The sequence below is a fragment of the Tenrec ecaudatus genome, chromosome 1 (genome assembly GCF_050624435.1).
Source record: "Tenrec ecaudatus isolate mTenEca1 chromosome 1, mTenEca1.hap1, whole genome shotgun sequence".
Classification (NCBI taxonomy): Eukaryota; Metazoa; Chordata; class Mammalia; order Afrosoricida; family Tenrecidae; genus Tenrec; species Tenrec ecaudatus.
In genome coordinates this window covers 185,043,822-185,068,182 of record NC_134530.1, presented here as the reverse complement: position 1 = coordinate 185,068,182, position 24,361 = coordinate 185,043,822, and the positions used below count along the sequence as shown (strand labels likewise).

At 45.9% G+C, this 24,361-nt stretch overlaps 1 protein-coding gene across 4 annotated transcripts in view; it reads right to left on the bottom strand.

The window, feature by feature from the left end:
* DNM3 (dynamin 3) overlaps positions 1–24,361 on the bottom strand; it is a 701,664-nt gene that overhangs the window by 21,941 nt on the left and 655,362 nt on the right. For all 4 annotated transcript variants that reach the window (XM_075565015.1, XM_075565024.1, XM_075565031.1 and 1 more), the window contains 3 exons: positions 19,930–20,094; positions 9,200–9,426; positions 8,079–8,315 (listed from right to left, as the gene is read on the bottom strand). In XM_075565015.1, the coding sequence (XP_075421130.1) occupies positions 8,079–8,315; positions 9,200–9,426; positions 19,930–20,094 (629 nt within the window). The remainder of the gene's footprint in view (positions 1–8,078; positions 8,316–9,199; positions 9,427–19,929; positions 20,095–24,361) is intronic.

The window sequence follows — 24,361 nt, the reverse complement described above, 5'->3', positions numbered from 1 at the left end:
GATTTGAGTGACATGCTGATCTTTTGGGGTAAGCGACATACCCCAAGTGAGTACTCCACATGTAAGTAAACAGACTGAAAGTGAATTTGGTTGATGTCCCCTCATAAAAATCTGAAACCCAATACAAGTAACACGTGGTGGGGGCAACTGGCATGCTGGGATGTAAAGGAAGGCTTTCCAGGGGCAAGAGCCCGATCCTGTTCAGAGCCTCGTAGGGTCTTCCTGTACAGCCCTCCCCTCCTCGTGGGTTTTCAAAGCTGCTCGTGCGGTGGTCTAGCTAGTTGGTGGCAATCCAGGTCTCGATTCTCCCTCTACACTGATTCATAGCTCTAGTAACTTGACATTATCCCTTGGACCCAAAAAGAAAGGGAAAAATGGACCGTGTTTCCAGATTTCATATTAATCTTGCACACCCATTGGGTTCCCTGTAAGCTCAGTTACTCCTTTTCCAATTGTTAGGGTCTAAAATCACTTCCAGTTTCAGAGAGGGGAATGTTGATTTCATTAAGGTTTAGAAGTCTCCAAGTGTTTTAATCTGAGCAGATTGCCTTGCCATTAACTATGAATAATTAAGAACGTCACTATGATTCTGACGCAGAGCGGCCCTACAGGAAGATCAGAACTGCCCATCGAAGTCCCCCGGCTGTAAATCTCTACGGAAGCAGACGGCCCCGTCTTTCCGGGGTTCGAACCACAGATCTTTCTGATTAGCAGCTGAGCACTTAACCACTGCACCACCAGGACTTCTGAACTCGAAAAGAGGAGTGGACATTTCCTAGTGCTAATGGGAATAGCTACAAAATAGTTCAAGAAATCCAATGACTTGCTTTTTTTTTTTGCTTATCAAGTGGCTGTGATGTCTGAAAAGCAGCCAGAAGGAAAAGAGACCGCCAAGCCATGGTGAGGCTGCCCAGCTCTCTTGTGGTGTTAGGCTTCACCCTATGTGGAAATGCTTTCCTGTTGGTCAGAGGTGCCAAGTGATCCCCACTTCCTCTGAACACTCAGAATGTGGCATCAGTGCAATGCCAGCCCCCACCCCACTTCCAGCATCTTGGCCAGAACTAAAGGAGTTGTATTCTCTTGGCAACAACATTTGGTAAGCCAGATGGATTTCATTTGGCAACTAAAGGGTGTCAATATGTGTTTAGCGTCAGCGGTTCCCCCCTGACAATGCTTACAATATGTTGGCATGAATCCTCTAGGGAATTTCAATGTCAGGCGCTTTAAAAGTCTCCATTTAAGCAGCAATAAAGTTATGACAAGCAGACAAAGCCACCCAGACCCTCAGCTAAATCCTTAAACTCCTTTCTTGGGTTGCTGGAGGTGGCACTCAAGGCGGCCGGCCGAGTGAAAGACGCGCCGTAGAGATGCTCATGCTTAATGGCCTGCCTGTGACGGGCTACAGCGTGGGTTAGGTTTGCTTCTTTTCTCTCTCATAGGCCTGATGAGTCCGAGGGAAAGGGCAGGTCCCCAGCGCCCATTCTTGTCACTTGGTGCTCACACACCGACGAGAGGTGAGAGAGACGTAGAGCGGGCTGGGCCGTGCGTCTCTGGTCATTTAAAAACCCAGCGTCAAAGCATCGTGGTCTGTGGTGAAGGGTTTCCCTCGAGGACAGGACCGTCTTTCCTCGGAATGAAGCGGCTCCAGAGGGCGGCGAAGAGACAGATGTACTAGCTAGGGTGTGTAGCGACAAGGCTGCGTCTGCTGATGCTAGGCAGAAGTTTTGGTTCTCCTTCTGGCCTCTGAGCTGACATCAAATTGTATATAGGAACATTCAGTAGATTCCAACTGGGGACAATTTGCTGCTGACCGGCCACGGAAGAACAAGCATCATTTGTGCATTTTTCACTGGCCAGTGGCCCCTCTGCCAGACGCCTGTCCTCCTCTGTCGATCAGGTGAAGCCCAGGGCAGGGCTGGGCACCCTGGGCTCAGCCAGGCTTTCCCTTCTGCGGTAACACCTGGAGCCTCCAGAGCAGGAGTCGCAGAGCTACGTGCTATGACTTGTCATGGGACATGGAAGCAGTTGTGTTCCGTTAACTTCATGCCAATTTCCACTGGACTAACAGTGGCGCATTGTTATATTTACAGCCGCCCGTCTGCATTTGCATTGCTCCTGCTTCGCCTGATGTATGACGCCCCCCCCCCCACTCCTGCCACTTAAAAATGTTCTTATTACCATCCTCCAACATCGGATGTTTGGAAAAGCAAGGGCCACATTGAAAGCAGAAGGGCAGCCTGGAGTCTACCTGCCACAGCTGCACAGCTCCGCAGTCTGACCTCCTGCACACTCGCAGTTCTGTCCCCGGGCTCGTCGAAACAGACTGCCAGTCATTCCCCACTGCGGCAGGATGGAGATGTTTGTGTACGGCAGGCTCAGGCTTGCTAGACCCAAGGAGGAAACCACCACCCTGATTTTACTTTCACTTACACCAGATTGAGACCAAGACCTGAGAAACGAGAGAGCTTGACTTTAACCGTTGATTCACCTCAGTGAACTATCACGTTACAGCCAGAATCACAGTGGAATTCCAATGAAGCTTTTGATGGGCTACATAATTGAGGAGCATACAGCACGCGGCCCCAGTTCCTGTGTTCACGAAAGCACAATGCGCATCGCAGCAGCTCACGTTCAACCTGCGACGCACTGCTAATGACATCGGGGGAAGGGGGTCTCAGGGACAAATTTTGTCACATAGTAGCCTGGTGAGGCGCTGGGATAGTATGAACCAGAAAGAACACCCGAAGTTGTTTTGCTTCTTTGTAATCATACTTCAAAAGCAATTTTCTTGACTTTGAAATCCAGTTGCTAAAAACAAAAACTGTTCCCTCAGTGTCAGAAGAATACCTACTTATGAATTTATTTGTGCTTGAAGGGGGAGGAAAGCTAGGGGACAGAAAGCTCACGGTGAAAGCACAACTCATCCTTGGTCCAAGTGACAGCCAGGGGCTGAAAGCAGTCAGTTTTAGAGGGCCGCCGGGATGGGAGTAGCCAGAGAGGCTCCAGGACACCACTGAGGGGTGACCAGACACGCACTAGTCACAGCCGTTGCTTAATTGTCTGTGTGCCCCCCGCCCACGACTTCAGGGCTCTGCGGCTTCATCCTTCACGGCACCAAACCTTGATGTTGGGGATGCAATGACACACTCATAAGAATCATGGGGTGGGCTTATTCTTACTCATAATTTCGGGGACTGGCTTGTCAATGAAAACAAGGAGACCTTATCCCCCAGTGAAAGGGAGTCTGCATTCCCTGTCAATGACATCAGCCCAGAATGCTAGGACAGACAGAAAGAACACATTGCAGGCCACCAGAGCTCATCAAATACTTAAGATGGGATTCAACCACATTATAAGGAGCATTGAATGGTGGCTAATCTCTGACAAGAAAAGAAAAAAGAAGGGGATATTAATTGGCTGTTTGCGTCGAGCAGGGGTGGGGCTCTCTGTCCAGCCTGTGGCTATCGAATGTCCGTGAACATCTGTACCAGCTAACATCACACATCTCACCACCAAAGAGAGGCAGGGTCAGCCCTCACGTTAGGAGTGGGTTAACTAAATGTCTGGCCCGTGAATGATATTATAAAGATCCAAGAGGCCCTTGGCAGAAAACAGGTTCCCCACCCCTGATGCTGAGGGCCTGATATGTTTCCAGGGTGGTTGATTTCAGAGGAAATGACTGAGCGTGCGGGACTAGGGTGAGAAACCCCACGGGTGTCTGTGAGGTCATGGATCGGGTGTAGTGGAAGGCCTGTCTGCGTGCCGGTGTTCACTGGAGCTGTCCACGCAGTGCGGGAATCAGCTTCCCATGGGGCTCCCCCGGGATTCTTCCAAGGAAACCTTTGCTGGTTTCCATGTGCGTGTGTCACAAGGTGAGTGGGAACAAAGGCCAAATCTTTGGGTATGGATTTTTTACACACACCCCCCTTTTAATATATAATGACACCAGCAGACGTGGTGAACACTGTGGCTGAAAGCAAGTAACTCCATTTGTCTTGTTTTTGTTGTTGTTGTGCGGGTGGAGTAAATAGCATTTGTGTTTCCTTGGATGGAGACCCTTCCTCCTACCCCTGTCCCCTTTCGACCATTGCAAAACAGCGTATTTCAAGGGAAGGGGAGAAGAGAAGACACACGAGTGAGACAGTGCCAGGAAAAACACACTCTGATTCCGTTCATTTGTTCTGTTCATGTCAGAGGCTGTGGTTCCTAATGAGCCACCTTTAAGAAACTGGAATACAAAGTAACTACCTCCGCCCTCGAGTTAGTGTCTGACGAAGATGAGGAGCTTCACGTCAGAGAAAGGGGCTCTTAGGAGGCAGTGCAGACATTCACGGCAGGCTGGGGTTTGCACACAGGCTCTTTGCCCTTTCACAGAGGCTGAGTGGGGAGGCGAGGGAAGGTGCCAAGCCAACTATTCTGGAGGCAGGAAATTCTCCATGAATCACGGGTGTGTGCACACTCAACTTCCTAAGGGCAGAAGCATCGCACTGGTCCTGCCAGGGATGGAGATGTTCCCCCAGGTAAGATGGAACCAACTAGAACAGGCATGGCATTTGCAACGCTTCCAGCTCGCTCACTGGAAGGCTCCACGCACGTAAACCAGAAAGCTCGAGCAGCTGAGAAAATGGCCAAGGACGGCCCCACCTTCCCCCCACCCCCCCACACCCCCTTTCCTCTGCCTTCATATTAGAATGGGGAGAAAGCACCATCCTCATTGTTAAGTCACACATGTGTAAGTGCTTTGGTTACCTTCGAGTTGTTAGAATAAGACCACAAATGTTTTAGACAAAGCCGTGGATTATCCAGGAGAAGACTAGGCACAGGCGCAGGCTGAAGGGCAGACCCCTTTGCCTCTGAAAGTTCAGTCACTGTCTTTGTAATATTAAAGCCCAGCAGGGAGCCAGCAGGGCACCGCTTGTGCTCTCTGGTCACGTTACCAGTTTCTAGTTTCAGATAAAAGAGGAGAAAGGGCCCTTAAGAAAGCAAAGATCTTGAAGAAAAAAAAAAAAAAAGAAACCATAACAAAAACACCCCAAACTTCCTTCTCAGAAAGTGAAGGGTTGCTTTCTTGAGGATGATGGATAAGGGCATTTCAACAATTTTAGCTTTTTAATAGAGAAAAGGGAGGCAAATCATGGTGGGGAAAGATACTATATAAATAAATAGAACAAGTTAACGCTTCAGCAAGAAATTCCCTACACTTCTTTCTTTCTCTTTTGCTTTCTTTCATTTCCTCTCTCTCTCTGCCTCTCTCTCTCTCTTTTGAAATCTTAAACCTCATTTCTGGCTTGCATTTGGTAGGATTCCTGCTCTGGCTTTGATTAAAAACAGACTTGCTGTGGTCAGAATTCTCCAGCTCGAGCTAGACTCTTTAATGGGCATACGGATCCTGATAGTCTTCCTCCATTTCTCTCAGGTGCCGCCCCGCCCCCACTCCACAGAGGGATTTCCCTCTCCGTGTGCAACGAGCTTTCTCCTCCTTTATCCCGCACTCCCAGTCCAGTTTTAAATCTGGGAGCCTTTGCAAGGCGAGAGCAAGTTAAGCTCCAGCTCTAACCTGCGAATAGTTGAGAATCTTTAACTAATGCAACTGTCGTGCTCTCAGTCTCCAAATGCAGGTGGGTTGACCTGGTGGCTTTCCTTTCCAGCTTTGCTGCTGGTGGGCCAGTGGGGCAGGCTCCTGCATCCCCACCGGAGAGCTTAGAGGTACCAAGAACGTCTCCACCACGCTTAACAAATCATTTCACCACTCCAAAGATGATCTGCCCCCCACCCCCCAAGGGCTTCTTGAAGGCAAGCCAGCTTATCTGAAACCAAGAGGCAAAGCAGCCAAGCAAGCAGACAAAACATGCATGTTCACTCCAGAACACAGGCACCCCCCACCCCAATACCCCTGCTCGGTTCTTTTTCTTATAGTGAAACAGACAAAATAGCTGACTTCCAGGCTCCTGAGAGGACTCCGCCTTCCCACTCCCCCCACCCCCATTGCTGCCACCCCTCCCTGGCACAGTGGCAGACACTGTCCCAGGCCATCTGAGGGTATAACCCATACGCTGGAGCTCACGTAGAGCGGGGCTCGGTGCAGCCGCATGTGTTTTTCCCACACAGGGGAAATGCTTTCGAACAGTGTAGTCCTAGAGGTCCTTGCGAGGACATCTGCCAGTGGCTGAAGCCATTTGTAGTTGTCACAGCTTGCGAGTGGCAGGCAGGGACGCTGCTCAGTGTCCTACGACCCAGAGGATAGACCCATCTGGTCCCAAATGTTAGCAGTGCCAGGGTTGAGGAATCTGCTCACGGTACAAGCCTGGGCTCTGGAGGCACACTGCCTGGCATTCAATGCCCCTTCCAGGATGGGCTGGTCGAGCAGTCTGGGACAAGCTTTTTTTTTTTTTTAACTTTTACGCCTTATCTGGACAGTGTGGAATTGTCGGGTTATTGTGAACATTAAACAGAAAAGGTTCACATGAAGCCCGTAGGAGGGTGCCCAGCATGTAGGAAGAGCACAATGTGTGTCTGTTATTGTTATGACCATTGTTACTCTGAAGGCTAGCTCCATTCCAACTCTGCTGAAAGTCAAACCTATGAAGCGCAGAGAGGGAAACATGCCCGTATTAAGAGTACATAGATCCTCTTTGACTCAGACAAAACCCCCAAATGCAGCAGAAACCACCACACTTTACAGCGTGTTCAACGGTTTCTTATGTGATCTGGACAACAGCTTTGCTGTTGAATTTTCCCTGCTTCATAGATGTGGATTCTCCTACTGAATAAGCAGATTCCAAATCTGCTACTCCTCAACCACCAGGCTTTGTTTACTAGCTTAAGATCCTGCTTCCTTCTCGTTACACATTAAAACAAACAAACAAACCTGAAGATCACAATGGAGTGCAGAAATAGTAAAGAGAAGGTGAGGAGACTAGGCCTTCCTGGCGAGGGAGCATATTCAAAACCCAAGTCAATTCTGTTTTTATGGTACATGGATCTTAGGGTTCTTCCATGGAGCGCAAGAATAATTTTTAATTCTCTGAATTGTTTTTCTAGATCAGTAACTTTTTGCATGGGCAACTTTCCTTTCCTTAAAAAAAACTATTTTTTTCCTTCTTGGAAACAAGCCCAAACCAAAGTTAATTCCTTTTAAATGAAGGATTTGCAGACCATGCACACTGTATATGTCCTGACAATGAATGAATGGGAGGTGAGAACCTTGCAAACTGCATTTATTTGTTTGCTGTCTTGTTTCACATGTAGGCCTGGAAACGCTGTGTCTTATTGTCAGAATGCATTATTCAAATGCATGCTGTTCTAGGTCTCTCTATATCAGTGGTTCTCAACCTTCCTAATGCAGTGACCTGTTAATACAGTTCCTCCTATTGTGGTGACCCCCAACCATACAATTATTTTTGTGGCTACTTCATCACTGTCATTTTGCTACAGTTATGAATCGGGGGACCCCAGTGAAAGGGTCGTTCGACCCCCAAAGGGGTCCCGACCCACAGGTTGAGAACCCCTGCTCTCTGTATTAGGCTGTTGTGCACAGCGGTCGTTATGTGTCATGTTAAAATGTGACCGCGTGCTTTTCTGTTTGTGTTTAAACCAGTGCAGCTCGCTCGCCCGGCTACCTCACAGTCAGCGCTGCTGGGCTGCAGAAGCAGCGTTCAGAAGGCAAATGGGGACTATTCCTCGCAGCCGGGGCTTCTCTAGAAGCCCTTTGGCAATAGAGCAGGCCAGGCGTCAGTCCCCGACACCTCTCTGCCCCATCGAGTGTGCGCCACCACTGCGCTGTTGCTCTTCTGTTTCGAAACCTTCAGTCAAGTTCGACTAATAGCTGCCAAAATGACTTCGTTTGGACCCAGTTTTCTTTGCTTCCATTCTGTGTGCGCCCATTGATAAAGGGGAGGCTTTCATGACTACATACTGGTCTTTACCTGCCTTCACTGGTTTCGCAGTTTCCCCAGGATCCCCGTCTCGCGTGACTATGGCAAACATGCCTAATGCCACCTTCCCACTGTTCTGTTTTGTCTGTCATACTATGAGAAGAGAACCAAAGAGCTCCGCCACGTATTTCCTCCGCTGCTTACCTGGGAACACTGGGTGGGGCCCTTGTGGGCCGCGAGGGGACTTGAGGAGGGGCCCCAAAGGAGTCGCTGCTGTTGGGGAAAGGAGGTAACGGGCCTGGGCGGAATGGGACTGGGGGCGCCCCGGAGTGAGGGCCTGGAGACGGGATGGCAGGAGCTGGTCCTCGGCCGGATGTGGGCCTCGTGAGGGGAGCACTTAGTGTTGGCCTCCTTTGGGTTGTGGGGCTGGGAGGCGGTGACCTGAAAGAGAGACAAGCGCCAATTTGTCCATCCTACTTCCTCAGCACGCTCATTAAAACAGCAGCAGCAGCAGCAGCAGCAGCAACGACAGGATGAAAACCCAACGTTCTAGCTTCCTGGCTTATGACTTAAAAAAAAAAGATTGGTTTTGGACCTAATAATTCAGACATGTGGTACAAAAGTCACAGGCATGAAGGAGGGGGGATGGGAGGTGGGGAGCTACCAAAAACCAGGACGAGAAGGAAGTGTTCTGAAATGGACTGTGGAGAGGATGCCACCAATCTTCTTCTGCTTCTTGTTTTAATCATTTGGTTGAGGGGCTCTTGCAGCGCCTACAACATTCCATACATCCATTACAAATCTTCTTAATATGACTGAACAAATGAATTGCGTGATATGTGAACTGTATGCCAATGAGAGTATTTTTTAAAGGCCCCAAGGAGTAAATGGTGACAGGCAAGTTCCCTTTGCCCAGCCTTCATTTTGTGGGGAGATCCCCGAGAGCAATTCTGTGTGCACCCTTTAAACTGTAGTCTACCCGTAGACCCATGTCTATTTTCTCTCTGAATGTGAATCCCCCCCTTTTTGGCACATTAATGATAGCCCTTCATACTCACTACTCACCTTACTTAAAAAACAAAACAAAAGTTGAACTGGACTATGGTTTCATTGTCATGTCTGGAGAGCCACTCTCCTTTTTAACGGCTGTATGGTATTCCGTTACTAGAGAGTTGGTGTGTATATAATCTGACTCTCACTCTGGGACTTGAACCTCTCCTTTTCTTCCTCTTCTTTAGGCTCATCCTAGCTTAAGGTACCTTCCTTGGAATGCGATATTGGATAGGGTTAGTGGTCCGCGGGAAGCGTGGAGGCCACGTTCCCACCTGCGGGAGTGCTGGAGCCAGGAGTCATCCACCGGAGGCGGTGCAGGGGTAGACACAGTGGCAGTGTTGATGTCACCGATGATCACGAGCGCTTCTTTCAGGGCTTGGTACATTCTAAGCATCTCATCCCGGTGCTGGGCCTGCTCAGCAGACTCCTCCATCAGCGTATTCTGGTCCTCTGACGAATACAATTGTGCCAGAAGCTCGGAATTTATGAAATCTTTCACCTGTCAGGTCACCACAGAGAAATAAAAGTGGGAATGAATGAGTGACTGAATGGTCTCCACGTGGCCGAGACATCAGCGTCTGTGGGTCCAAGTCTACAAATGTCTATTCTGGGAGGAAGGAAGCGCAGTGCATCTGGTTATTCTTATTTCCTTCATTGTCACCCACCCCTATCCTAAGAACTGGTGCCAGTAAAAGTGTTTCCTCTGTCATAGGCTGCTGAGAAAAAGAACCCAGAGGAGTGGTGGAGAGGGCCAAAGCCGCCAGCACCACGACAGGGCCAGTTGGCTGTGCAAGGCAGGTCAAGGCAGCTTGGCCTAGAGAAGCGAGAAGGCGCCGTAAGGCAAGCAACAGTGTTAGGAATGAAAGTAAAACAGTGACATTTATAAAAAGTCTATGCAATAACGTAAGTTTTTCAAGTCTTGCATTCCCATTCCTTGACCTAGCTTTTATCTAAACCGCTGGACTAAGACCCAGGGTTTCAGTGTTCAGAAGTCTCAAACATGGGATTCGAACCAAGAGTGAATATTTATTAAATACAAAGTCTTTTGTAAGTGTGCAAGTGTGCAAAGAAAGGGAAGAGAGATTCTCGCTGCTCTCCTTTACTGAACTACAGCAAAAGCTCACTCACAGTGACAGCAACCAACATGAGAGGTTTCACAGTTAACAGATATGCGGGAAAAGGTAAAATTAGGAACAATACCTAGCACACTTAAGGGTCATTTTGTAGCAGGATAAGCACAGAGAGGATGTATATGTTATCGTGTAAATCTCAGAGAGAGTACCAGTCACCACATTTCATCAAATCTAAGCTGACCTTGACTTTACGTTTTTATGGCTAAGGCCTTATTGTGCCATTGAAACATTACCAAATAAACTGGGCCGTGGTGTCACAAAGTCAAGATGCCCCTGACTTTCAGAAGTACTAAAGGAGTGTTAGAATCCAAGAAATATGGCTATGTCTCTGGTGCCTTCCTAAATTATGTGATTTCATTCTCACCATGTGTCTATGAAAAAAACAGGAGTATTCAGTGTTATGGATGAAGAAACTAAAGTTCAGGGAGTTTAGGAAGAAACAATGTGTGTGTAAGCATCATTATGTTAGAGTGGTGCAGCAAGTGAGTCAACTAGCTTGAGTCTGGTAATAAACCAATTTGGATTTTATAGTTTCTTTGTTAAATGGTAAGGTTAACACTTATCCAGAGTCTCCAGGTATCTCTTAAGGAAAGGCTACCCACCCCCACCAAACCCATTAAGGTTGGGGTGACTGGTAATCATGGTGATCCCAGTATGTGTGAGTAGACCTGTGCCTCAGAGTTTTTGTGGGTGGCATTTTGGAAGCAGATGGCCGGGTCTTATTTCTGCGATGCCTTGGGTAGGTATGAACTGCCCATCTCTTGGTTACTAGGCAAGAAACTTTGCAACAATTCAGACAAGCATCAGGATGTCCTTCAGATGCTCAAAATTCTTGGGTGGTAGCTTCATTTGTAACTCATAGATGACAATGGGCCTATAACATACAACTTCATGCCTTTTAAAAAGTAGCAAAACATGCAAATTAATGCTAATTAAAAATGAAAACAAACCACCAATCCAGCGTGTTGAAAGGAAAACTGTTCTCTGAAGACCTCTACGAGCCAGGAGTGGTTCGAATATGGCAGTAATCTAATAGACAAGATGTGTTGGGGGACTGTCGGGCGGGGTAAAAGGCTTACATGTGAGAGCTGTGGAAGGTGAATTTGGCTAGGTAGCCTTGGGCCAGATGGGAAGGCCTCGCGTGCCAAGGGAAAGTGTTTGAATGTTATCCACTTGGCAATGGGGAGCCGGAGAAAGCTTTTAAGCAAGTAAACAATAAAACAATAAAAGAGTTTTCAAGAAAAAAAATCATCTGGCTGTAACTGAAAAAGACTTGGCAAGGATGGAGATAATCTCTTAGAAGCCTATTGTAGAGCACACATGAAATGACAGGGGTCTGATGGAACCGGGTTACAGTGGCATAGAAAGCCGGGGCACACACTCGTAGGAGCCATTCTAAAGGCAAAGCCAACTGAGCATGGCACCCTTTGGATAAAAAGGCCATGTCAGAAGGGGCCATGAAAGACACCTCCATATAGATAAAATAAATAAAAGAAAGACACCTCCAGCATTGCTGTTGGGTGAGTAAAAACACAGAAAATCGAAAAGTCAAGAAAGAAAAACAGATTTCGAGAAAGACAGTGAGTTTGGCTCGAGGGGAGTTCCTTTTACGTCCGTGGACATTTCTCCACTTTACACACGCTTGCAGGTGCTCAGGCGGCCCAGACACAGGTCCTTTGCCGTTGGGTGTGGCTGTCTGCTTGGATACATGGCGCAGCTCAGCAGCAGGCCATTTTCCTGGCAGTGGCCCACCACTGGGTTGAGCACTTTTGAAGCTTTACCTTTGACTGGAGTACCACTTAGAATCTATTAAACACATGTAACAGAAGATTCGTCCAGGAACAGATTTAAAGCAGATCTGATTTAAGAAGCAACTGTCAAACAAAGCGTGAAATAAAATAGCAAGGACCTCTTTCGGTATTCTGATCAGCGATCTGCCTTGAATCAACTCTCCACTCAATGTTGCACACTGAACCGTGTCGGCTCTCCAAACGCAGTGTGCTGTAGTAACGCGCTCCATCGGCGCTGAGAGAAAATGGCAATGGAGCACAGGGGGAGCATGGGGAGCATGGACTTCGGGATCAGATAGCCCTGGGTTTGAATCCTAGCTCTAACACTGATCATGGTGGGAGAAATAACCTCTTTGAGCTCTAGGTTCCTAATCTATGAACTAGGAAACATGGTGTAGCTGTCTCATAAGCTGTTGTGAAGACTGAATGAAATAATGACGGTAAATGGCCTAACATGATGCCCATTCTATGGTAAGTGCTCAGGAAAAGAAGCTAGCACATGTCCCCTTGTGGTTAGGTGTCCTTGAGTGGAGGTTGCCTCATAGTGACCCTATATGACAATGTAGTACTGCCCCATAGGGTTTTCTAGGCTGTCATCTGTCTGAGGGCAGCATCACCAGGTCTTCTCACAGAGCTGATGAGAGGACTTGAACCACCAACCTTTTGGCTAAGAGTTGAGTTGGTAATCACTGCATACCAAGGCAGCTTTAACAACAAACAAACAAACTAGTATGTAACTAGGCTAACTTGGCATTGAGTACACAGAGGCCGAGGAAGAAGTAGAATGTCACTGAAATAATGCAGGCAATAAAGGGTACAGAGAGCTACACTGCATAGATCAATATTTTACTTTGCATTTAAAAAGCAAAGTTTGAAGAAGGTCTCTGTACCTTTCTCCTGCTAGCCTAGTCTATATCAGGCGATGCTTAGTGTTTGGATAGTAGGTGGGGGAAGGGGCAGCTTGGGGGATTTTCCAAACACTTCAGGGACTTTCTGAGCAGTGTATCAATGACACAAATATATAAATCAAGAATTTTGTGGGACAATTAAGAGACCAAATGGATCCCTTATAGGTGGTAGCTTTTAGGAAAATACAACACAGAATTTAATTACACTTGGATGTGAGGCCTGAAATAATATTTATGCATTTAATTACTGCACCTTATACCTATGCATCTTGGTGTAGTTGGGAAACATCTCAGACACAAACCCTCGCTCCAGTTCCAATTCTACAGGCTAGATAAACAGGCATTCCGGGCACGTCGTTCTGCTCTGTGTAAAGGAATGTGAAGCCATTAAAAACCTTCCACATGTTTTTCCATCTCTGACTTTAACCCTTCTCTGGTCGCCTGCGTATTTTTGGATCTGAACGGCTCTTTGTCTTTATTACTAAGATCATTTAAACATCAAGAGGCATTTCTTGAGTTCTCCTGCAGCTCAGTGACCAAAGAGAAAATTTCCTTCCTATGATTTTGCTTCTAGACGGGAGGACCCCGGTGCACAGCACAACGGGAACCAAAGGATCTCCTTCTCATGAACACACATAAGAAATTTAACTGAAACGTTGAGTTTTCTTTAGTTTGAGAAGGGGGCTGGGTTAGAATTAGAAATTGGCATTTTTTCCTTTCCTGTTTTTTTGGGTTTTTTTTTTTTTGAGGTCTTCCAGTTCTCACAGATCTACTGACGCCTCCTTTCCTTTTTCCAGGGATTTCATTTCGTTAAGGACCAGCAAAGTTTTCCTTCTTTAAAAAGTACCATTCTTTGACGCCCAGAAACACAAAGCTGGGCAAAGGAAGTTAGACACAAAAGAGCACACAGGGCAACCCCATAGTTCAAAAATAGGCGAATCAGATCGATGGTGTGAGAAAGCAGGAGACTTGTCTTTGGTGGGGACAATGCTTGGGGAAGAGTGGGGTTTCTGGTGCCAAGCAATGGTCTGGTTTTAGAGGAGGGTCCTGGTTGGAGGAGCACAGTCACCGAGTTAAAGGTCATGGAGCTGAACCATTGTGATGTGGGCATTTTCTCCATGTGTGTTCAACTCCAAGGAGTTTCCCTGGTTTTTTAGTGACACCGTGAATGACTTTTATCTCAACTGAAAAAATCCAAGTGGAAACTGGTGAGCTGTGGGAAGAAATCAGTGCACTCTGACACTCAGGGTGTTCTTTGCCCTCAGATCAGGGGCGTTTAAACGCATATTTTCCTCACGCACATTAACGCTAGAGGAATTTTCAAACTAGAGCATATACACCTACTCTCCCCCCGAAGTACCAGCGGTCCAGGAGAAAGCAGGGGTCTTCCGAGTTCCAGGAGCACAGTGCACAGTGCTGGTGCAAGGAACCTTCGGGCTGCACGGTTGGCCCTTAAAGCATCCCATAGAACCTTTACGTTCTCCTTGAGAGTACTGTCTGGTTTATTTTAATATGAGAAACAAGGATTCAAATTACTCACTGGTTCAAACACATCTTCTTTCTCTTCTCCCACCCCTCAATTAGATCGTCAAGTAAAACGAGTTCTCCAGGAGGATGCCCTATGTGTATCCTTGGGGGAGGGCTAGAGGGTGTGGGAAATGAGCTCTGCTTTCCAGGGCTGACCCACGGCTTTCCCCACCCTGCCATACATGGTATCTGTGGTTAAAATGAGGAATTTTAATACAGACGCTCTCACCTTTAGCTGTGTGATTCTAAAGAAGTCATTAGGCTGTTGGAACTTCAATTTCTTAATTTGTAAGATGGGGACCAGAAAAAAGGTGTCTGCAGCTGGCAAACGTGAAGACTTGATTTTTTAGGTGTTGCTGCCAACGGGCTGAACCATGGGATTATGTGCCCCCTAGACACACAGTTTTAGGGGAAAGCTGGATCCACTTCTGTGATTTTCTGACGGAGAACTTTTGGGGTGTGAGTTGCAGAGAATACACCCTCACAATGTGCCTGCCACGAGGTGTGTGTGATGTGTGCGTTGGCTTTAAAGTCCCTGAACAGAACTCCACTGATTTGACTGTAGCCTGTCCAGAACAACTGCCTGTCATAAACTTGCTATTTCTTTGTGCTGTTGTTACCTGGTCCATTTAAGTAATGAAACAGCTGCTGCGTTTCAATAGACAAAGGCTTACAGTATGTCTGGGGCAAGGCATTTATTGCTGGGCCTTAAACTTCTTAAACAATTCCATATGCAGCTTGAGTGGCAGAGCGCTTAATGTAAACTTTCAAAGGAAACTGCCCACCCAATTCTGAACTTTATGAAAATTGGCTGAAACGTATCCATTTTCAGAATACAGAGTACTCATTGCAAATTCAAAGAGGAAAGGTTACAGAAATGTCTTAGATAAACTAGACATAGAAGACTTCATTTGTATTAGGCTAGGTTCTCTAGAAGAGCAAAACCAGGGAAGTGCATATGCAAGTATATGGGTGTGTGTGTGTGTGCGTGTGCGTGTGCACGTATGTACTTGTGGAGAAAAAGATTTATCTCAAAGAAATGGCTCATACAGTTAAAGAAGCTAGAAGTTCCCAAGTCCATGGGTCAGGTCAAGATCGAAGTTTCTCATGAGTCATGTGGCTGCAGGGGCTGATGGATTCTAAGAATCAGAGGTCATATGAAGACAAGCCAAAAACAGAATCCAGAGCAAATGAGAATCTTTCTTCCCGTTCTTTCTCCCTCCTTCCCTCCTGTTTTCCTTCTTAGCAATTCACTCATATACCATGTATATGAGTATATACATATATTATATATACATACACACACATAGAAAGATACATATATGTATAGAATACAGGCTACACCCCTGAGGAAGCTCTCCTTAAAACAGACTGGCTGATTACATCAGATCGCATGTAGGAACATGATTTACATCAAAATGTAACTGCCAAACCACTGGGAATCATACCCCCGCCAAGGTGAAATACAACTTGCCAATTTGGTACATATACACATCTCCTTAAACCCTACACAATCGCTAAATAAAGATAATTCTTAAACTTTATAAGGCAGAGAATAAAGCAAAAATAATTTTCATATGTACTCATTGCCATCCAAATAAGAAAACTGCCATTGAATTGACCCTATAGTGACCCTATAGGACAGGGTAGAACTGCCCCATGAGTTTCCAAGACTGCAACTGTTTATGGGAGTAGAAAGGCCCATACTTCTCTCATGGGATGGCTGGTGGTTTTGAACCGCTCACCTTTCCGTTCTCAGCCACACTGCCACCATGACTCCTACCCAATGCCATCATATCCAGTTAACTCTGACTCTTAGCAACTTGTTACACACACACACCACTAACATATAATAAAACAAAGAATAAATACACATAACAATTACAATCCGCAACTGGTTACTTGGTTATAACTAGCAATTTTTAGAATTACCTTCTTTAATCACTCACTGGGTATCAAAAGGAGACTTTTGCCTTCAGCAAGCATCTCAGCTGGTTATAATTCTTTGCCAGGTGGAGTTCCCCAGACCTTCATTTCTGAAGGGCCTGGGCTATTAACAGCCATGTTGGAATGGGCTGTTGTCGACAACATGTAGCACTCACTTGAACCACAGGGGCTGGTGGTGCGAAGAAATGCCCGAAGGGCATCTGTATTCCAGACACCGTTATTTTTACCTTCCTTACACAGCATCAATTCAATCCCCCTTGGTCATCAGGGTCAATTCTCCCTGCCAAGATGATAATTCCCTCCTTTGCCTGTTGATCCAGAGGGATGAAGAAGAGCTCAAAGTGGTCCAGTAGCACTGTTAGCTTCTACTTCAGTGGAACCTAGGCTGTCTCTCTTAGACAACGAGACTCACAGAGCAATGGTTGCTGAGACAGGAAGCAAAAATGTCCTGCGTGTGTTACTAGGGATAATAATGAGTGATGTCATTCTCATTTATACCCCTTGATTACTGGCATTGTGGACCTTCACTGTGGGAGAAACAGCACCACATAGTGGAGGCTGGTTTAGAGCACATCCAGCTTCCTGGAGAAGACCGTCCCCAATCTGCCAAGTACTGCCATTTGGCTGGTACGACAAGTGTGTCTTTGGAAGGTCATTCTATCATTCAACTCTCCAGGGGACTCCTAGACATGAGTCGTAGAGCTGCCACGACACTGTACAGAGTAGTGACTGAATGTCATTCAGAACCATCTATAAAGCCGTCACCATTTCTTCCTTCCTCAATTATTTGATCATTCGGAGACCAGAGGTGTAGGCTGTGAGGAAGAAGTAAAGTGGCAGGAGTGGAGACTTGGAGCAGTTAGGCTACTTTCTAATGCAACATGTGGATCCAGGTTCCACTTGAAGCCATACATACTAATTCTGTCCAATACATACTAATTACACTTAATGATTGAGTGTTGCTGTGCATATCCAACTTTATGACAGGTGTGTCAGATAACACCCATTTCATGATGAGCCATTCTGGCTGCATGGTGACTTGGTGGCCCATGGAGAGGCAATCAGTCTCTACTATCTAGCAATAAGCCAAAGGGTCTTCTCAGAAGCAGGCCAGTTATCTTCAGGGGATGGTTGGGCATTGCTTGCAAATCCTAAGGGTTATTCACCAAAAGGGCCCTGCCAATGATTCCAAACTGCATCTCTATCTACCATTGGCACTGGGAACACCATTGGATCAGCAGGATTATAAGACTTAAGTGACAGAGTGGCTTTCCTAGTACCCTGAACCTGTTGCAGTAGGACCCACAACTAGCAACTTTTCAAGTCATGATAAATAGCCTGTAGCTGCACACCCAAATGAGGGCTATGTTGCCTTCAAAATCCAAAGAAGTCCAACAGGTGGTGTACCTCTTCTGCAGTTGTAGGCAGGGTCCAATGTGATGGCTTACCCTTCACTGTAGAAGAAATATCTTCAAAGGCTCCACACCCCTGGACTCCTGGAAATTTTATGGAGGTGGAAGGAGTCTTGTCACGTTCCACCCCCTAGCATACAAATGTTTTTACCAATATGTCTAGAGACATTGATTTATTTTCCTTACTAGGGCCAATCAATTCAATATCATCAATGCAACAGGTCAATGTGTCGTCTTGTGGAAGGGAAAGGCAATCAGGCTCCTGTGGAATGAATCATGACATAAGGCTAGTGAAATTACATACCTCTGAAGTAGGACAGTGAAGGTGTATGCCAGAGGCATTGCCAGCTGAAGGCAAACTGCTTCTGGTGTTCCTTAGAAATGGCAATCAAGAAAATGGCATTGGCAAGATCAATTACTGCATACCAGATACCAAGATAGTTACTAATTTGCTCAAGCAATGAAACCACATCTGAACCAACAGCTGTAAATGGAGTCACGGTTAAGTTTGCAGTAATTTTCATTCTTCAATAGCCATCTATTTTTCTGTGGTTTTTTGGGTTTTTTTTGCACAGGTTAAATTGGTGAGTTGAATGGGAATATAGGGGAAGTCACCGTCCTTGATGGTGGCACTAATTCTGCAATCCTGCAGGAATGTAGTAATGATTTGATTACCCACTTTCCTAGGTAGGGACAATTCAAATGGTATCCACCGTGCTTTTCTGGAGATCTGACGAGGGGGTTGGCCAGGTGCTGAGTACATGTATTCTAATTACGCACTCTGGAACTGAGAAAATTACTCCAGGTTTGGTGTGGAGACTCACTGTGAGATGGGCCCGAGCTAATAATATTCCATTAGTGACCTGAACTCCATGTGCTCCCCACTCGGACCAGTGGGCACAGTCATATTTTTGGGTCTCCAAGAACTAGCGTCCCTTCAGAACTAGTGTCCAGCATTCCTCAGCAGTCTGGTTCTGGGGAAACAGTCTGGTTACGGAGGGCCATACCTAAGCTCCTCTTCCTCATTGCTACGAGGCGGGAGTCAGACCTGCCTGACGCCAACCACTCCTCCCATGGCACTCTACTTCTATGCTGGGTTCCATCATTTGTTGCAAATTGCCACGCAAAACTCCTAACAACACTCACACTTAGGGGGGCTCATTAGGGGTCAGCAGGTTATCACAAACCTGGGTTAGTAAACAGTAAGGATGTAGCCATTGGTCCACAGCAACCTCTCTCCCCAGGCAGTAGCCAAGTCTCCTTTCAGTTGTAAGCCTCTCAGCCATGTGGCCCCTTGGTTTCTGTCTCAGTGAAGCAGAGAGCCCACCTGTCATTTTACCTTACAGTCCCATCCACAGCCCTGTCACCGCTCCCTGTTCTGTCCCACAGTCTCCTTGGCTCAGCCTCCAGTCTCAGCCTGGCTCCCTGCTCTGTTCCACAGTCTCAGTCGCCACCATGTTAGACAGAAATCTCAAGCAGGTGTTTCCTAATGGTGCTTGGGCTTCCCTGTGTCCACAATGGCTTCAATACAGAGAAATAGCTTTGATGGAGGCGTGGTCTTTTAGCAGATCATTTCCTCCAGAAAACAAAGGGTGTGATTTGGTTCACAGCCTCCACTAAGGTCAGGACCTGATTCCACATTCATCCTATCCACTAGGAGAGCCGAGAACCCTCCAAAATAGGGTTAGAGCCACAGGCATAGAGTCCAGAACCAAAACACGTCACGTGAAGTATTATTGTTAGAAGGGCCTTATCAACTAGTTAACTATTTTTTCAGTTTACTTCTTTTCCGCAGTGAATAGTCAGTCACTAGGGAGAGAGAGAGAGAGAGACTGAAAGCCAAAGAGACGGGGAAAGAGATCTCATGGAAATGGCTCTTGGTTGTAGAGGCTGGCAAATTCTAAACCTGTGGGCTGGCTGCCAGGCGGAGACCTCATAGCTGTGGGGACTAATGGGTGCAAGGTCAGCAGATTAGCTGGAAGCCTGTGGCTCACAGCCGGTGGAGGCTTGCAGATCACAAGAACCAGAGTTCAGATGATGATGAGTCAGATGCATTATCCAAAACAAGACAGCCAAACCATTCACTGAGTGTATGGAAAAATGGCATTCCAAGATAATGGAATCTTTCCAGGGACTTTTTGAAGCCCCTATTAGTTTAACTAAAAATACCCATTAGCCCCTTTTAATCATTTAAAAATGATTACAATGAAGTACAAAGAGAATGTGAGCAATTAATACACCAGGTTGCACAAGGCATAAAAATGAGACAGTTTATAATCACTTACATTATTGATCATAAGGTGCATTATTGTTTTTGGAATTAGATCTCGAATACATTTGTTGATAATAGACATGTACGAGTCTACTAGGTTGCGAATGGTCTCCACTTGTCTTTCCAATTGTGGGTCCATGGAAAAGTTTTCCGCTTGTCCATTTTCATCATTTTCAGCCTGGTAGAAAGGAAGCAAAATATAAATGGTCTCACATGAGATAAGAAGAAAAAGTGGACTAGACATTATCAGATACTCTACTTCTGTTTAGCATCTATGGAGTATCTCTGTGTCTATGTACATCTATGGAGTGTACATGGCAACATCTTCCTCTTACCACACATGCATTCATTCTGAAAAGAGAGAACAACACGGCTACTATTCTCCCCTTGGCCAGCTTTATTCCAGGAAAAGACGCCATTTCCGACCTGAATGAATGCTGAGATAAATCGCCAGGTCCACAGTGTACCTAACAAGAAACCTCTAGAGAGCCATCTAGTTTTCAGCCATTTCCAAGCTGGCCAAAGAATTAAATCCAAACGTAGATGCAGATGTGAACCTCTGGGCGGAGTCTCCCAGGGAATCTATATATTAGAAATAACCTTGGCATTGTTCTGAAACTCTGGGTCTGCTCTGGAATGGTTCAGTGTTTGGATAAGCCCCGAATCAAAGCTAAATCTCCCAGGGCCTGAAGCCAAAAGAAGAGATATAGAGCATGATTTAGTCTTCCATGCACTTGCTGGAATTTGTTATGTAAATTCATGCTTCTGTCATCACTACTACAGGCTGGCTCGGTTGTAAGAAATGGACAGTTTTAAATTCCAATTTGTTATTCTTTGAGTAAAGCAGAACACATCGATACACAAAGAATTTATGTGTGCAACGTGAGAACAGCATCTGTTTCCTATATTACAGGACTTGAGCTAATTAATTTTGGCTTATACACCAGAGGCTGGGCTGGAATGGCATCTTCATCATTAAGGGCTGACCTATTGGCTTGGCATTGAAATCAATTTAAAACAAATGGTCTCCATTTTAAGTCAGATTGAACCATCTAAGTCCCAGAACATGATACAGATATTGTTAGTGGTCTGGCTACTTTCTACCATTTGGAAGGATTTATTTACAAATGCAAAAAAAGGGAAATAATTTATTGCTTCCAATGTGGACACAGAGTACTCTCCTTTGGTGTGCTAGCAAACCCCAAACCTGAGGCTTTTGGCATAAGTAAACTGGATGACCCAGGTCGGGGTTAGACTCCATTTCTACTTTAGACTCCAGTTTTCCTTACTTGTGATTTTTGTCCTCAGCTAGACTCTTGTAAAACTTTAGCTGTCTTTAGCAAAAAAGAAAAAGGATGGCGGGGGCTGGGTGGGTCAGAAATGTGGTTTAATGGACCCCAAATTTGTCAAAGATGCTTATCAAGAACTTTGTAGCTTATCTTCCAGAATAAGACTCTTGATGTTTAGAATGACAAAAAAAAAAAAAAAAGAAGCGGGGGTGGGGTGCGGTGGGGGAGTGGGGCGGACAGAAGAGGATACAATTGTTCTTGGGAAGAATGTCTTAACTTGTGTTTGGGAATTTGTGACCATGATTCCTTTGGGCAAACATCAGAAGGATGCTCTTGCACAAACTGCTCTGTGATGCCAAACCCACTGCTGTCCGGTTGAGATCAGCTGCGAGCGAGTGACCCTGGAAGACAGAGCGGTGCCTGCTCCGCAAAGCAGCACACAGCAGATGGCCTCACCTCTCTCCCTCGGAACATCTGGGGGAGTTGACGGCTGGACTTTTGCTTAGCAGCCAAATGGTTCACCCATTGCACCATTAGGGCTTCTTTTCCAAAAGATATGCAGATGTAGTCCTGAAAAGTGCTGGCACCGGGAGGGTCCGGGAAACTGATGTATGGACACTATGGACAGCAAGTGACGTTTGGAGAATTTGCAGCCACGCTATGATCTTGCTCACGGAGCTCTAGTCGTGTAGGAACGACAATCTCATGTCGAATAGCTGCCCTCTTTCTCCGGCAGAGAAAGATTCCCACCTGCCCAGTTTGGACTATTCCTCCATAAACCTTGCTGCCCATGCTTTACAGGGCGACAGGTCTTTTCTTCTACTGCCTTTCTGGGATCCGAGTTGGGTACTGGAATGCACCTGCTGTCATTCTCAAAGGGCTGAGATGCTGGACCCTGGTACTGCTACAGCTGCTTATACGCTCTGCTTTCACCAGCTCTAAGGAGTTGCCACAAGGTGTTTAAAAAATAAACCCCCCACCTTCCAAACCCCTCTCACATATGGCTATGCTCTCCTTGAATCCTGGCTCTTTAAACTTTCCTGAGGCTCTGCTTCTGTGACCAGGATACCGGTTTGAACGGAAAGATACCTGGGAAGGATAACTGGGATGTCAGATGGATCAGATGTACTAGGCTTCCCACCAGCCACAAGATAATTTTCATCCAGCAAAAACACATTATAAAACAAAATATGAACCCCCCAAATCCCCATCCCACCCCCAGCAAATCTCTCACAGGAATTTCGTTTGACTCTAGCAAAAACCTAACTCAGCGTATCTATTCTGGGTTGTGCATGTGCCACTTATTTCTGTTTTCACATGTTTGTTTTTTTCTGTCTGCTGGAATTATGGGTAACTCCATTATCTAGCAGTAGCTCTTCTAGGATTCAATCCTACTACATGAACAAGCATTCCAGGCCCTCAAGTTGTAAATTCCTACATGGTTGTCTTATAAACTTATCAGAGACAGTCTGGAAAATCAACGACCACTTGGTAGTTCTTTCAACCTTTCTAAATTGGCTTTTCTGTACAGCAAATTAGAAAATAGCAGATCTCTCATTAAGCAACCTCAGTGGGCCATCTAGAAGCTTCAAAGAGACATCAGGACAGTAAGATAGCCTCCTTGCAGGATACTGTTTGAAAATTAAGCCAAGTGAAGAACTCCAGAGTCAGAGCTGTGTCTCCATCCTGCCAGGCTGTGGTTCCAGCACTCCCTGCTCTGCACCCCTTTCCCTTTCTGTGCCTCTGATAACCTTGCCTGAAACCCCCGCCCCACTTCCACCCTGAAAGAACCTGCTATGGAGCTTATATTTGTTTCTTAGAGTGTTTAAAAAAATTTCCCCAAGGGTCCTAAGAAACATCAACACAACTTTTATTACTCAGAAGCACTCAGAATTATGCATTACTTGTAAAAAATCCAGACTAAACCCACTGCCATTGAGTTGATTCCAACCCATAGCAAGCTTAGATAGGTTGCTAGGCTATACCTTTTTTTTTTTTTAAGTTGTAGTTTTTTTATTTTCTCTAGTTGTCATTAGAAAGAACAGTACCATTTTATTTCACAACATTAGGCTGTAGATATTTCTAGGAGCAGGTAGCCCCATCTCTCTCCCACAGAGTGGCTGGCCTGTTTGAACTGCCCAGCGGGGATTAGAGGTCTAACACTTACCCCAAATCACAAGATAATCCTTACACCTTTGCCAAGCAATTAAAAATGCTTGTTGAAGCTTACAAACCTACCTGCTAGTCCATAGGATCACAGGGCCAGAAGAAGCTCAATTATGGTTATGTAGAATAAAAGGAGTTTAAACATAATTGATCTTTAAATGCAAAACAGCTGCCACAATCCTTGTAGATGCTTGAATGACAAGTAAAAGACGTGGGTTGGCAAGGGGGAACCGATTACAAGGATCTACATGTGATTTCCTCTCTGGGGGACGGACAACAGAAAAGGGGGTGAAGGGAGACGTCAGACAGGTCAAGATATGACAAAATAATAATTTATAAATTATCAAGGGCTCATGAGGGAGGAGGGAGTGGTGAAGGAGGGAGGGGAAAAAAGAGGACCTGATGCAAAGGGCTTAAGTGGAGAGCAAATCCTTCTAAAATGATTGAGGCAAAGAATGAACAGATGTGCTTTATACAATGGATGTATGTATATGAATGGATTGTGATAAAAGTTGTATGAGCCCCTAAAAAACAAACAAGTAAAAGACTACTTGAGGTCATCCCCATGGCCTTTCCCCCAATAATAAGACTAATATTCATTTTTATACATAAAGATGAGAATGCTCAAATTTCATATTGTAATATTTCAAAAAGTTTTTTATGCTCTAAACTCATTCCCAAAGCCATGGGTGCTTCTGGGGCTTTTGATGCTGTGTTTACATTTGGCCCAAACATAGAATCTTAAAGCCTTGCAGAGAGCACTACTCAAATGAAAAGGAAACCCACCCCTACCGTGTTTATCAATGTGGCTCATGGATTTCTTCAGACCTTAGAGGCCAAACAAGTCGCACAGGCCAACATCCCCCTCACTCCACCTCCACCCCCATGGTCCTGAAGTGATCAGGAGCCCTGGGTGCGCTGCTAGGTAAGAATTGGACTATTAGCCCAAAGGCCGGCAGTTCAAACCCCCAACTGTTCCACAGGGGAAGG